Source organism: Daucus carota, chromosome 7, assembly GCF_001625215.2.
Source record: "Daucus carota subsp. sativus chromosome 7, DH1 v3.0, whole genome shotgun sequence".
NCBI lineage: Eukaryota > Viridiplantae > Streptophyta > Magnoliopsida > Apiales > Apiaceae > Daucus > Daucus carota.
Window position 1 is genome coordinate 13311945 of NC_030387.2, and position 15847 is coordinate 13327791.

The 15847-nt window shown below is 30.7% G+C and overlaps 1 protein-coding gene across 1 annotated transcript; it reads right to left on the reverse strand.

Annotated features, from left to right (window-relative positions):
- Positions 1 to 4563: 4563 nt before the first annotated feature.
- On the reverse strand, positions 4564 to 8867 carry LOC108196797 (phosphate transporter PHO1 homolog 3). The gene is made up of 11 exons (XM_017364233.2): positions 8110 to 8867; positions 7513 to 7889; positions 7350 to 7421; positions 7055 to 7184; positions 6840 to 6960; positions 6471 to 6729; positions 6294 to 6398; positions 6004 to 6198; positions 5622 to 5900; positions 4948 to 5084; positions 4564 to 4850 (listed from the first exon to the last, which is right to left on the reverse strand). Exons 1-11 carry the CDS (start codon positions 8714 to 8716, stop codon positions 4748 to 4750), a joined length of 2385 nt encoding a protein of 794 aa, XP_017219722.1. The 5' UTR covers positions 8717 to 8867; the 3' UTR covers positions 4564 to 4747.
- Positions 8868 to 15847: the final 6980 nt, after the last annotated feature.

A 15847-nucleotide genomic window follows, 5' to 3' on the forward strand; every position in this document is an offset into this window, starting at 1 on the left:
TGGGTTTTTAAAGTATTTTTTCTCATTCATGAAATCTGAGGGTATTCAATTTAGATTCATGAAATCTGAGGTATTTAATTAGGATTTTAAATTATGTTAGAAAATCTAGTGAGTGTAATCAAGATTTTAAATTATGTTTTAAAATCGAATAGTATTCAATTGAGTTTTTAAAATTAAAATCCATTAAAATCTGATTGTATTTAAATACTAACGAATTTTTTTTTGAAGTTTTATAAAATGATGGATGTTGTGATTGTCCAATATATTTTAAGTTATTTGAAATCCAACAAAATTCGTGAGATTTTGAAGTACCTAAATCATAAAGAATTTATATCAATTTTACGACATCTTATCGAGAATATGCACAAAATCAAAATCATATACAATCTATTAAAATTCATAGACCCAAAACAATCCATTAAAATCCTAATAGAATACAACTCATTAATGTATACTATTGAGTGGGGAAAATGCTAGATACACCAAAAAAAATTCCCAAAAGTTTTCCAAATTCCACGTGTCGTTTTTTTATTAGATATCAAGTCATTAAATAGACATGGACCCCCTGCAATTACATCAGTCTCACCAATATAATCATCCTAAAAGAAAACATTTTCAAAAAAATAATTTGGGATATCTACTATCTAGTATTGAACATTGGGTGGGACGGAAGGAGCACTATTTTAGGAATGCATACAATTGAGTGGGACGTATTAAAAATAAATTTTATATATAAATTAAAAAGGGGGAATATTTCTAAATCTATTAATACTTTATAATTAAGTAAATATAAAATTAGTATAAAATAGCTCTTAAAGTTATCAATATTTATTATTATGCAATCAAATTTTGAATTTCTATACAAAAAAAATTTCAATTTATAAATAATTAGTTACATGTCATGATATCTAAGGCTATGCATCCAACCGAAACCGACACCAAATTTCTTTTTGGATTAATCAAAACCGAAATTTATCAAAATCCTTTGCCGAATTAATTTCGAACCGAACCAAATTTTTATTTCAATAATTACCGAAAAACCGAAATTGAAAAAAAAATGGAAATGTGAAAATACCGTGCGTAAGTCTGAAATCTGCATACTTTTAAGGCTATTTTTCAGACCACTTTATACATATACACATCATAGCTTTGTCAATATTTTCGATGTGTAAATAGTAGATGAGCATGGAAGATGGAAATGAGTTGTGACTGATATTAATACAACAAATTCTCTACACAAACCGAGCAAAGTTTTCTAACAGCTAAAGTCTTTTTTGGTGAATCATGAAACAAAATAGTGCCTGATATTGCTAGAGATTATTTTTTATTTTTTTGTAATCGTCTGCTCCCAAGCCCATATTTTGGAAAAATTATGTTCATCATTTTACGCACCTGTTTGATGTATATATGAGCTTAATCTAATATGTCTCACAGATCAATTATATTTATTATCAATTAAAATTTTAAATTTTATAAATATATAAAAATTCGGTCAACAAATCGATTTACGGTTAGACGATGTAAAAAAAAAACCAAAAAACCGAAAATCACAAATTTGGCTCCGGAAAATCCAAGGAAATCATTTGTACATTTTACACAAACAAGTCCATCTTACAGTACATGTGTATATTTGTGTACCCGTTTAGGCCTGTCAATGGAGCGGAGCTCCGACCCGACCCGATCCGATCCGGGGTCTTTTTAGCGGATATGGATTCATCGGAAAAAAATTCGATCCGAAATTTGATCCGATAAGAAAAATCCGATTATAAATGGAGCGGATATGGATTTAAGGTGATCCGATCCGTTAATGACCCGATCCGGTAGAATATATATAAATAAATAAATAAATATATATATATATATATAAATAATAAATATAAATAAATAAATATATTATATTTTTTTAGTTGCAGTAGTTATTTTTAGTTATAGCAGTCCCTGGATATTATTTATGTGAGCCGTGGGTTGTGATTGTGTTTGATTAATCGTTTAATTAACTAGTATGAATGAGTTGTAAAGTTATAGCAAATAGTATTGGTATCTTGAAAATTCTATCATTTTGTGTATTTTGCCTCTTAATTTGTGATTTTTAATAGAATAAAAATATAACAAGCTACTTCGATCACGGCGTCTCATTTCATCCTATCCTTTCTTTAAGAATCACTGATATGATTTTTTTTAAAATATTTTTAAATCTAGGTAAAAAAAACTAAATGGATCCGGATATCCGATCCGTGATCCTAATGGATTCGGATATGGATCGGCCTGTAAAAAATCCGGTCCCGATCCGATCCGAATCCGAATCCGATAAAATAAATGGATATGGATATGGATTTAGGCTGATCCGATCTGAACCCGATCTATTGACAGGCCTATACCCGTTGACAAAACCCAAAACGATAGTTTGAGAATGAAAAGGACATTGACAATTCATAATCGATTTTCAGATCGTTGAAAATGTAACACATGAATCCAAGCTCTAGACCTAACTAAACAGACACCTCTGGTTCAAACACAACGAATGCTTTGGTTGAAAAACATAGGTCCGGAGGGACCAACCAAAGAACATGTGATGCCTACTTATATGACCATAACAGTGCCAATATCTCAACGCTGACTCCCTCCTATTTCAAACACTCGCTATATATTAAACTATAAACTACTAGTATGTTGATTTTTGAAACAAATAAAATTTCACAGCAGACTTGACACGTACACATGATATGGCCTATGGGTGATGTAATGCTGAATAAAATATGTGAACCTAATTGCTTAGCATCGATCGGGTTTAGAATTTTGTACATGTTTATATTTAATAACGCAGTATGGAGAGTAGTTCCAGTGATCAAGAGTTTGTCCTCGTTTAGATAGTCATATTTTTTAAAAATAAATAAAATAATGTAGTATAGTTTATAGACGATAAAATTGTTAATAATAGCTAAATTTATTATTTCGTTTAAAAATTAGTTCAGCATATATTTTAAAATATTAGAGTAATAGGAATATTTTGACGTTTAACAATATTATTTATGATTTTTGGTTTATGGAGTATTATAATCGCTAAAATTATTCTGATTGTTCCAGCTGTGTTAGTTAGATAAAATTTGTCGAACTCTTGTATTTCGATGATATATTCTGAAAATAGTATATTATTATTACTATAAATTATTATAAATAAAATATATTATTTTAATATGTTGGTAGATATATAACTCAAAAAATTGGCTAAATATATATATTAAATATCAATTGATTATTATTTTCTGCTAAAGGAAAAGGTCCATTAGATACCATTTTTTATTTGGGAAAATAGATTTTTTTGCCACCCAACTTATTATTTGTTTAGAAACCTACCACTGAACTATAATTTTTTTCTTTTTTGCCACTAATATTAGGTTCGGATTTTTTTTTTGTCACTAACGTTAGGTTCGGATTTGATTATTAACACTATGTTATTCTTTTAAGAGTTAATTGCATTTGACACCCCTTTAATTTCAGCATGTTGCACATTGCACCTAATAGTTTTGGAATAAACACTATGCAGCCCCTTACTTTTAACCCGTAGACACTTTGCACCCTTTCCGTTATCTTCTGCCGTTACCATTAACTTTTGAAGGGGCATTTTGGGAAATGCCCTAAATGTGTCCTAGGTAGTTTATCTTAGAGGACGAGAGTACGGATTTTTTTACTCATAAAGGAAATCTCAAAATTAACTTATGGAACTATATTTATAAAAAGTGGGAACCTTAAAATACGTGACAAGTAGTGGTAAAGAACTATAAAGTCAAGTGATACCATATATTTGTGGAGTCTTAAAATAATTCATAAAACTAAATTTTTAGGTTCTTAAAATACCTGTTAAACTCTCATACTTCAAGGTAAACTAGCTAAGGGACACATAGATGACTGTATATAATGTTATAGACACATATCATATCACCATAATATTGCAGACTACCACTATATTTTTATAATGCTAAAAAAATAACATATTGTTAATAATCAAATTAAAACATAACGTTAGTGACAAGAAAAAATCCAACATTTTTTTAAGGAAAAAAAAACCAACATTAAATTTTATTCAGAAAAAATAAAATAAAATAATTTTTGAAATTTTTTGGAGTCTCAAAATGGGTGTCCAACTCTCGTCCTCCAAGGTAAACTACCTAGGACACAACATAAAGATATAGACACATATCAGATCGACAATATATTGCAGACTAACACTATATTTTAATAATACTAAAAAAATAACATAGTATTAATAATCAAATCCCAACCTAACGTTAGTGACAAAAAAAAGTCCGAACCTAACATTAGTGACAAAAAAGAAAAAAATTATAGTTCAGTGGTAGGTTTCTAAACAAATAATAAGTTGGGTGGCAAAAAAAATCTATTTTCCCTTTTTATTTAAATTTTAAATAATGTCACCATAATTTTTGCTAACCGGGGCACGATCAATTTCTAAAACTTGGATGGACCACAAACGGGTCCTGTCTCATATTCGATTCCAGACAACTCCTCTTGGCTGTTTCTGCCAGTACACACGGGCATTTAATACTACACACTCGAATTTTCTTTGCGAAGAAGCAAATTTGAATTCATAGACAGAAACAGCTACATTTTACAACTGATCAAGATTTGGCTATAATTTAAATTTCCTAACAAAAATTAATATAAATATGTAGATTTCTAAATCTCCTATATAAACCAGGCTGTAATCTATCAACTCTTCCTATGATATCAATTACTCATCATCAGCATCTTCATTTTCATCGTAGTTGAATGGCAAGGGCACAGACTTGAAGGCACGGTACTTTCCCACATTGTTCAAATGTTCATTCTCCAACCTTCACAAAGAAAAATTAGCTTCTACATTATTAAGCATAACAATTCTATCACATATTATTAGCAGGCAAGAAGGCGTCGTCAAAACAATTTAATAACCTGAAGAAGTTCCAAATGCCACGACGAATGATTTCTAGACTAGCCACAATGGTGATCAATGTTTGTCTATGCAGGAAAGAAACTTTGAAATCCAATACTGTCTGTAGCCAAGCTAGTCTTAATAAAACGTTCAATACCTGCATTTGTCACATAAAGAATGAATTGCGATTCTTTAACTATACTACTCCCTCCATCCCATTTTAAGTGTCCACTTTGCAAATTTCACACATCTTAAGAAACAATTAATGTAATGTTTTTATCATTATCTTCACACACCTATTCACTTTGGTTTTTATAAATATTAATTACATATAGCACCACTCCTATTGTGTATTTGACTTTTCTTCATATTAGAAAGTTGGTTGTATTTAATACTATATTGGAACTAGTAAAAATTTGCATGGATTAAAGAGTATGACACATATTTTGGGAATTTTTTTTTCGGCAAAGTGGACACTTAAAATGGGATGGAGGGAGTACTATTAGGCTGTGTTCACTTGGATGGAATAAAATGAAGGGAGAATGGAATAAAAATTATGTAGAATTTTTATGGACAAAGAAGAAAGTTTGAGATAACAGTGACTAAATATAAATGAGTTCAAATTTCTTGTGATAAAGATTGTTAGAACTGGAATTCAGCTTTAAGGTGCTTTTAAAAAGGATAGGCTGCTAACCATTGCTATAAAGTAGACACTTTTGTGTGGAATTACTAGTTTGTCTCTCAACCAGCGGTTCTTGGATTTTCGATCAAGTAGTCCCCAGTCCAGAACAAGGTCCCAATATGTGCTGGACACTGCTGCGATGATTGAGGCAATCCAGGCGACTGCTTTCCATCCATTACTATGACTGCGGCTGTAAGCTGTTCTGGTAGTAACAGCAACAATTGTCGCAAAATATTTTAATCCATTCAGACCTTGCCAGTTGTCCTTTTCTTCAAAGAATCGCCTGAGACACTGGCAAGTGGCAACAATACACAAAATGAACTTAAGTTTTACTTCTAATAGACACAATAAGATGATGCAGGAGTTGGTCATGAGTTGGATGAAAAAGTAGTACCTGAAGAAGGCGCCATGTAAATGGAATGGCGGCTACAATGAAATTGAAAGTATTGAAAACGTCACTTTTATTGCAATCATTTTCTCTGCGTTTGTAGTCACCTGAACTGTAGTAACATATGTAGAATTCAAGACTTCTAAAAGCTTGAACCTGGCTTGTAAATTGATCAGCCAAGAAAAAGTCTGAGAGTACAACCTGCATTCACAAAATTAAATTTGCAAAACTGAGTTACTTTGAACTAATGAAACTACTGGGGTAATTAGTCACCATCAATTTTCTTTTTTGTGTACCTTGTACAGAGGAGCACATATACAGTGAAAGATGCAAGTCAGCAAGAAGTACCGACTTGACCGATATATGATGTTGAATGGGAGGATCACTATGACTAATACAAGCTGCAGAGAAATAAGGTTAAGGTTAGTGAACAGTCAGTTTGTGATGAACTGAGACAACTTTAATGAACTTACAATTACTAATCCAAGAGGCAGAAGCTCAGTGACTGCCTTGTAGTCGCCTGTTTTGGGATCCATTTCCATATCAAGATTCGCTAGCACACAACTTGTTCCCAGAACTGCAAGACCAGAAGCAAGCAATAGAACTTCTCGATATCCTAGTGCAGTTCTTTGATTAAATCCAAATATAAATGGATAATTCACTCGATATCGCCTCCAGAAGTATATGTTTCCCGCATACATGACCATATGCAAGACAATAAACGCAAACAGGCTGCAAGGAAGTTTTAACATGTCATGTAAGGACTTTAGGTTTTATATGCCAACACGAGGATAGGGAAGTAGAAAGTTTCCCATCTTAATTAAGATCAATTGAAAGGTTACCTATACAAGGGAAACATAGTATTCATGTATTGGTGTCTGCCACTCTTGTCTAAAATTTTACGTGCACGGATGATTAAAATGAGGGCTACAATGAGAGATACTGTGCACCCAGCAAAGAAACCTGAAGAAAAAAAACTTCTAAGGTGAGCAAGAAACTGAAGTGTAAGAACATAGACATTGTAAGTTATTTATGTAAGGAAACTAGAAACATGTACCTAAAGAGGCGGTTATTCTGTGTCTTTGTCTCTTGGCTGTTGGTCTTAGAGTGCTCAGGCCTTTCTTCCGATTAGAGTTGGCAAAATGCTTAACAAATGCAACTTCAACCCTTTCCATAAGCTTCGTAACCTGTAAACAGGTCACAATTTGCCCCATCAGAATTGGACTTCTACTTTAAAGACGGATAAAAGCATTATGTTTTGATCAAGTGAATAAATTAGCAATATTATTAACATTCAATGGACACTCATACAGAAAATGTGAATGATAGGTAAAAACATGTGTCAGGTTCACCTCATCCGAGCTGCCTAGATAGGAGTTGTCAACCATTTTCAAGTAGGACTTGGAAGCGTTTCTTGAGGTAATCTGCAGCAATCAAGCAAAACCAAACTTAACACTTTAAGCAAGCAGAACACCTAAACAATTTCACACTAGAAAATTGTATATTGATTCTCACCTTATCGTATTTCTTCATGATCTTTGAAAATGCCAGCAGGTTCATAAAGTTATAACTCTTTAGAAGTCGCAGCCTATGGTAAAATTCAGTAAAAGCCCTTTTAAGTTGTTCTTCAACCTTATTCAGATTCTCCTTGGTGAATTTCAAGTCCGTCTGAACAGGGACATTAAGCACACCTTTGATGGTTGAGCGAGGCGTCTCAATAGGTTTATTAATTGTAACACGCTCAAGGATCTCCAGCGGAGGTGGCCTAACAGTACTAATTCCTCTAGGCCTTCTGCTTCCTTCGGAATCTTTATCATCACTTGATATATCATCTGATTTTACTCCACTATTTGATTTGTCCTCATCTATTACATCCATGTGAGCAACTTTTCCTGTAAATCAAGACTTAGAACCTCAGAATTCTTTTCAAATGCTTACAGTATTATGAACCCTCACAACAAATACTCATCTTACATTTAATACATATTGATCAACTTAATAACATGCTTCATCTAACATAAATACACAATTGTCTAGAAATAAATAACTCAAATGCAATCAATTTACATTGTTAAATCTGCGAAAATGCGATAAATTTAACAAAATACTTACTGCTTGCCCTCATGGCAGTAGAAGCTGAGGCAGTTAACACAGTTGCTTCAGAGGAAGCTTCAACTGCAGAAGCAAGTCTGCTCATCTCAACACGGCTTTCGAAAAAATCATGTTTAGGCTTATCAACTTTAATTCGAAAAGCAATCAAAGCATCCATCTGCTTGTTCAACACATCAGCCTCCTTCATCACCTCATCAACTTTACTCTTATAAAATTTAACAACTTTATTAAACTCATCATCAAGCCTTTTAAAGTACACAAGCTCATACTCCCCCCCTGCTTCAGCCACCATCAAGAACCTAGTTTCATACCCTTCTTCACCATTTGATCTCTTCACAGAGTTCACCAAAATGGGCTGGCTCTCAATGTCATGATTTCTTGGACTTCTGGGAGACAAAGTCCTTTGAGTTAAGCCACTAAAAGCCCTGTAAAGAGTGAGCTTTCTTGTTAAACCATGTGGATTATCAGTGCCTAATGATGCAGCTGGTCTGTTTCTTTCTTGAAAATGGCTTATATCTTTCAAAAGGGTCTTGAGAAACTCATAATCCATGTAAGCTTCTGCCCATTCTGGCACCATTTGTGACTTCAATTCTTTTCCAAACTTCATGTTTCACTTGTTCACTATCATAAACTGCTGCTGCAGATATTTATTTTGAGTGTATAATTCTATGGTTTTCAAGGCAATGGTGATTGAGTGTGGGATAAGAGATCAATGTTAGTTAAGAAAATATTGTGATAGATTTATAGTGTTGTACAGACATGATTCGATGAAAAAAGGGAAAGTGAGAAGAACTGACAGGGAGCAGAGTTCAACGCGTAACGTTGTTTATGATTGTTGGGCACCTTAGATTTTTAATTATTTTTTTAAACTTGATTAGGTGGGAGCAGTCACGATTTGTTTTTATCCTGATTATAATTTAAATATTAGTTCGTACAATCCTAACATTCATTTTTTTTTTTTTTTGACGGAATCCTAACATTCATTTAAAATTGTCGTATTTAAAACACAATTATTATATATAAAGAGTCGGATATTTTGGACCAAAGCTTGTTTTGGTCCTAATTTCAGTTTAAATTTAATCTGAGAGACCTTTCTATTTTATCAGCTTCGCTTAAATTTTGGTCCAAATTTATATATTAATATTTTGTTTTTTAGTTGATTTAGTAATAATATATTAATTTTTAATAAATAACAAAAAAAATTATAAATTGTATTTGAAATCAAGTTTTATCAAATATAATCTTTATTATATATTTGAAGCATCATTAATTTGAGTAAATAAGTTCAAAAGTGTTCAATATAATAACATTTCAAAGCTATTTCAATGTAATTTTCATTTCATATAAATATTGTATAAAATATACTAAACATATTTTAAATTTTTTAGTATATATAAATCATAATTAATTAATTCACTAAATATATAAAAGATAAAATAATATTTACTCATCCCGATTCATTTTAGACCCTTCTCTAATATCTATTTTAGATAAACCGGCTATCAACATAGTATGAGAGTTTTAATTCGACAGAGGTCTCAAATTTTCTAACAAATTAAAATTTTAGATAAATTGGTTTTTAACACATCCGTAATTTATATATCTATTTTAAAAGATTTCTTTTTTCAAGATAAAACAGTCCCGTATAAATTATCGACAACAAGTAATACCTAAAACCATGAAGATTCTATTAAAACACATAAATATGTACCAAAATATGGTTTATTATAAATTTAAAATTTGGTTCGATTCAATTTTAAAATCCCCCGTCAGATCAGTATTAAGTTAATTTGATTAAATTTTAATTTGCGAGTCAACTGGTTTTCATAACTTTGATTTTTATACTTGTCTTCCAAAAAAAAAAAACCTTTGATTTTTATACATGTTATGGTTGTCAAATTGTAATAATTATAAACATTAATAAGTTTGCGTAACTAATTATCAAATCCGTAAATGTTGAGACGTTGAGCGAGTCTTTAGTTCAAATTATGGTTTAGAAACACAGGAATTTAACTGACTACGGCAACTATTAATTTACTACGAGAGTCAATATTACCAGCAACCTAATACAACTATTTTTTATTTCTTTTTTACCATTCTTCAAGTAGCCAAATTTGACAGTGGTCACAATATTTATATTATTATTATATTTATAAAATAGTGATAGGGCTTTTGATTATCTGGACTATCTGTCCATCTCCCATAACCTATTCAATCATTTTACGAGTTCAAGCAACCTCGAAGGAGGAAGAATGTAAATCTATGAGCTCCAGGCCTCCAGCACGTGTTGTGTTTTCGGTTTTTAAACTAAATTAACTTATCTGATTGTGATTTATGTAACTATAAGATGTTGAAAGCTTAGTACTCCCTCCGTCCCGCCAGGATGTTTACGTTCACTGTTTGCACGCATTTTGAGGCTCTTATAAAGTATAGTTCAATAACGTTTTTTTAATTTATTTTTTTTCTGAATAAAAGTTTAAACGTCAAATTTTTTTTCAGAATTTATTTTATAAAAAAATATATTCTGGAACTATACTTTATAGGAGTCTCAAAATGCGTGCCCAAAAGTAGCGTAAAGAACCTGGTGGGACGGAGGGAGTAATATTTTACCTAGGCTGAGGGATGAATCAGAGTCAATCAGTCAAGTTGTTAAATCCCCATTTAAATCAAACTTGATTTTGTGATAGATTAATTTGAAGCAGTCTGCCAAGATGTTACCATATACAAATTTTCTGATAATTTGATTATTTTGAACTTATATTACAATATAATTCCTGATTTCTTTTTTAGGATGGGGGATGGCCGGATCTCGAATTTCTTTAAATAATAATAGATAAATTTTCGAATACAAGAGTATCTCCAATCATCAAAAACCCCTAGCTAAAATATGAGTTGACATACTAAAAATAAAAAATTTAACCAATGTCTCTAAAAACTCATATTCCAACCATACTTGTTGTCTTATAATTTTAGCCAACCTCCCGTGGATGACTAAATTTGTCGAATCTCTACAGGTCTGTAAGAAATTCGTAGGAATATTGCACATCATTTATTACCATATTGAACTAATATTTTCTATTTTAACAATCTAAAATATTAATAACATATTATTTTTAAATTATAGACAATTAATATAGCCAATACCATTGAAGTAAAATGTGTTCAGCAAATTTTACATAATGTATTACAGGTTCAATTTAGCCAACGAATATAACCAACGATGCCAACGAATATAATCAACATCGTTGGAGATGCTCTAATTATCCTTTCTCAGACATGTCAGGGCTTGTTTGTCTAAATTTAAAATTAAAGGTTTTTCTGTTTTTAATTTTTAAATTAAAAAATATTTGTTTGTGTATTAAACCAAAAATTGACTTAAAATTACATGTAAAATAGAAAGTGATCTACAGTGGACGAAGTTAGTATGGCATTATTTTTTTAATTGATTAAATTTTCAAACACTTTTTTTATTAAAGTTATCTTTAAATCATAATTTTTATATAGTTACTTTTATTTATAATAGCGTATTAATTATTAATAAGTCAAAACAGACATTTTAAATTGTCGATTTTTCATCTTAAGCTATAAATTATAATTTTAAACTCAGCTGAACATACTTTAGAATAATAATTGATTAAATACATTATTTATTTTTAGACAAATAGACAGAAAAATCTAACCATTCCGGACCAGTGTTACAGAAATCGGAAATCGGACCTAATCGGTTGAACTACCGATTCAGGGATTAATCGGAAATCGGGGATTAATCGGAAGGATTAATCGATGTGAAAATCGGATTTATTTTAATATTAAAATATTATTTAATATTTAGTTATTATTATATTAGCTATTTAGTAACTAATATATTTACTATATTTGTAAACTTTATAATTACTCATATTTAAAGTAATATAGTATTTTAATTCTAATAATTTATCATATATACTTCAATTAAGAAATATATATAAGGATTAATCGGATTTCAAAAATCGGATCGGTAGCCGACCTTGCAGGGGATTAATCGGGGATTTTTAGAACACTGTTCCGGACAAAGATATTTATTCTAGAACGATCGGTTTGAAGAAGACCACGGTCCCCGGTTCAAGTACCACAAATGTACGTGCGCGAATTTCAAAAAGGTTGGCTGAGTTAAATAAACATGTCATCTGACGCACAAAACTTTGTGCTGGTATGCACAGGCCATTGTTTCCAAAATTACTCACGTACAGGACGCCGGGCTTGATTAGCATTAAAAATTTAAGATACCGATAATTATTGATTTAAATATGAATTAATATATAGTTTTATATTATTAAATAATATATATTTTATTTTATTTTCAAACAAAAATTTTATTTTTCTAGATTCTTGGTTCAGAGATGTTTAAGATCGCGTTGGATCCTCGCTACTCCCTTTGTCACATGTGGATGTATACGTTGACTTTACACATATTTCGAGACTTATATAGAATATAATTTTATAATATATTTTCAATAAAAATTTAAATATTAAATTTTATACTGAAACAGAAAAAATATTATAAACTATACTTTTAGAAAATATGTCAAAAAATTATGGATTTTACATGAGACTGATGAATATATACACAAGTATGTTAGGTACGAATTTTTGGACAAACATCAAGATCTTTTTTCCTTCCGGTTGATTCCGCTATAAACATGGTTTTGTAGAGGTATATCAACATTAAATTCTACTACTCCTATATGCCGAACAATCTTATTTTCCGGTTATTGAATAAGGGCCTGGCTAACGTGTGCCCTGAGGGCACATGTTAAGAGCATTTATTACTTCTAGTTTTTTGTATATCATGCATTACAGCTGGACACACATTAACTACTTATCAGTAAATTCAAATGCTCATATTTATAAAAGTATATTTGATATTTGTTTATTCATGTGTTGTATTATAATTATAATCATTTATATTTTTTTAATAATATTTAAATAATAAAAAATTATAAATTTATTATTAAATATTAAAGTGGCTGTTTTTAGTTAGAATATTAGTGTATATGCAGGGGGGCCTCATTATTATTTGTGGATGAAATCAATTAAAAATTGTCATATAAAATATGACAAATATATTATTCTATATTCTCACATTTTTTTTTGAAATTAAATATTATTTTATTATAAATATAAACTTGAAAGATAAATCAATAGTAGATATAGTGTTAATATTTTAATAAAATTTGAATGTTTTATATACATACACAGATAATCATGCAAGTTTAATGATAGTCCATGATATTTAATATGACTTATCCTGTGCCCTGAGGGCACAGGTTAGCCATTCCGATTGAATAATTCCATATTACCAAAGTTCAAAATAGCTTTAAATGCAATCCACCATATCCGACTTTCGTGCGAGCCTTGCGTTCTTTCAGCATCAAAGAATGCATCTTTCACCTAATCTCATTTGTTGGTATCGCTTTTCTGGTGGCTTCTGTACAAGGTGGCATAATAATGCTTCTACTGTCGAGAATGAATAAATTGTGCTGCGAAATTGTAAGATTGGTATTTAGACGATGATACAAATATTGAACGGTTTTTCTAATGTGTGCCCAAGTGTACACAATAAACACTAAATTCTATAAAAATAATCAATTTTAATTGGTGAAGTTGATGTGAATGCAGGGAACCCATTATCATTTATTGTTCATCCATCAATCAAAAGAGGCTATTTTTGTTGGAGTTAGAGACTATTGTGTGCCCTTGGCACACCATATCCCAACATCGAATGCCAATTGAGTTCATTCTCTTATCAAATTCCCCAATAAGTGTTTAAAGTCTCAAATGTTAAAAAAATAAAATAAATTATGTCTATCTCTTAATTTTTCCCTAAATCATTGGTGCATAAAAATAATCTTAAACTGTCATTTGCTGTTTTTAAATATGCATCACAAAACCTTATATTCACTCTGTTATATAATTATAATAAATATGAAATATTTACCAAAATTTTCATTTACTCTAGAAAATTTAATATATAGTTTCATATATTAAATTAATATAAGTGATTTTTTTAGGGTAAAGAAAATAGAAAATGGGGAATAGAAAATCAAACGGAAGGCAGCTATATGAATTTGTTTGTAGGGGAGCACTCTACTACACTAGGAGCAAGAGCTAGGTCAGTCCTCAACTCCTCAACTTTTTACTTTAACACTTTGTTTGACTTTGGTGCTGTTCAACATAGTTCGCTACCAAATAGTTTGACCTCTTTCAACTCTCCCCATTCTTCTTTACCAAATATCCTTTTCAATTTATTCCTTTGGTATTTTTCTTATCATGTGAAAGCTTTTCTGGAATAAAATTTCAGGACGGGTGGATGTTTGAAGCACATATTTGTTGAATGTTTCCTCCTAATTTTCATTTGGCTATTTCAATTATATAGTGTGCACTTTTGTCACACAGGCTTGTAGCAGATTTTCAAAGCCATACATTAATTGACAAGTTTGATCGGTTAAATAAGCTCAATTTGAGCTGAAATTTATATATAATATGATAATGAAAAGTATAAAAAATTATATTACCATAAAACATTTCAAATCTTTTCACAAATTAAGTCTAAAATAGTTATTTTCGAATGGACCCATTCAACAATGTAACATATCACAATGTCATAAAAGAATCAATTAAAAAGATCCCAATTCCAATTAGTAATTTGTCGGAGTCTCTACGAATAGTCCTTAAAACTGAGAATTTCGTATTTATTTTCTCATTTAATAAGTTATGATCAGATTTTTGGAAGAAAGTTCCATGGAGTCCACACTTTTTTTGGAGTCTTGGAGTCCAAAATCCTAACCATCCATTACATCTTAATCCAATGATCAGTTCTATTTTTGAATTTTTTTAATAAAGAAACAAATAAACCCAATATTGACAGTTTTAAATTGAAATATGTTAATATTGAACGGTGTTAACATCATCCGTGTGGGTTGCTTGAATTCAGCAAAAACAGCTACAAATCGTTGTTCTACTTTTTTGCAAAATCATCTTTATTCACTGCAGGCAAAGATCATTTTATCTTCTCGCCTGCATATAATCAAAATCCTTCTTTGTTTTCAATCTATATATAGGATTCTACCATACTATGTTTCTGTCTAGTTTCTGGATTCTTATGGAGATGCATCTAGTACGTTGATCAAGTGGAATACGTCGATTCTTTTTTCTTATTTGATTTGTGATTTTGTTCGATAATGTTTATCAATATGATTTCTTTTCATCAGTTTGATTTGTGTTTTCTTAGTAATAATCGTAGTCTCGAATCGTGATAGTTATATGTTCTTTAAAGATAGTTCTGCATAAGTTGTTTTACATTGTACATGTATCTCGTCTTTTAGGTGTGTACGCGCTACGGTGAGATTAAATTTATCTATTTTCTAAAAGCTTGGTTCTGCATAAGTTGTTTTCATATTTTTGATTTTGTTGGCAATTTTTTGGTTTTCTTATCAGTTTGCATTGTTCAGCAGTACAAAATAAAGTTATTTGTTCTTAGAAATTGTTCTACATAGAAAATGTCACATTTTACTTGTGTCTTAATCTTCTAGGCGTGTATGTTATGCAAGCTGTCTAACGATATATATGTACTTAACTTTTGTAGGTTATGTGTTTGCGCCACATAGCGAGAGTTCAGACTCGGAAATCATCTGATCATGAATATGATGTGCTTGATAGTGGAAGTCCAGAACATACTATTATGCTATTATCTCAGTCA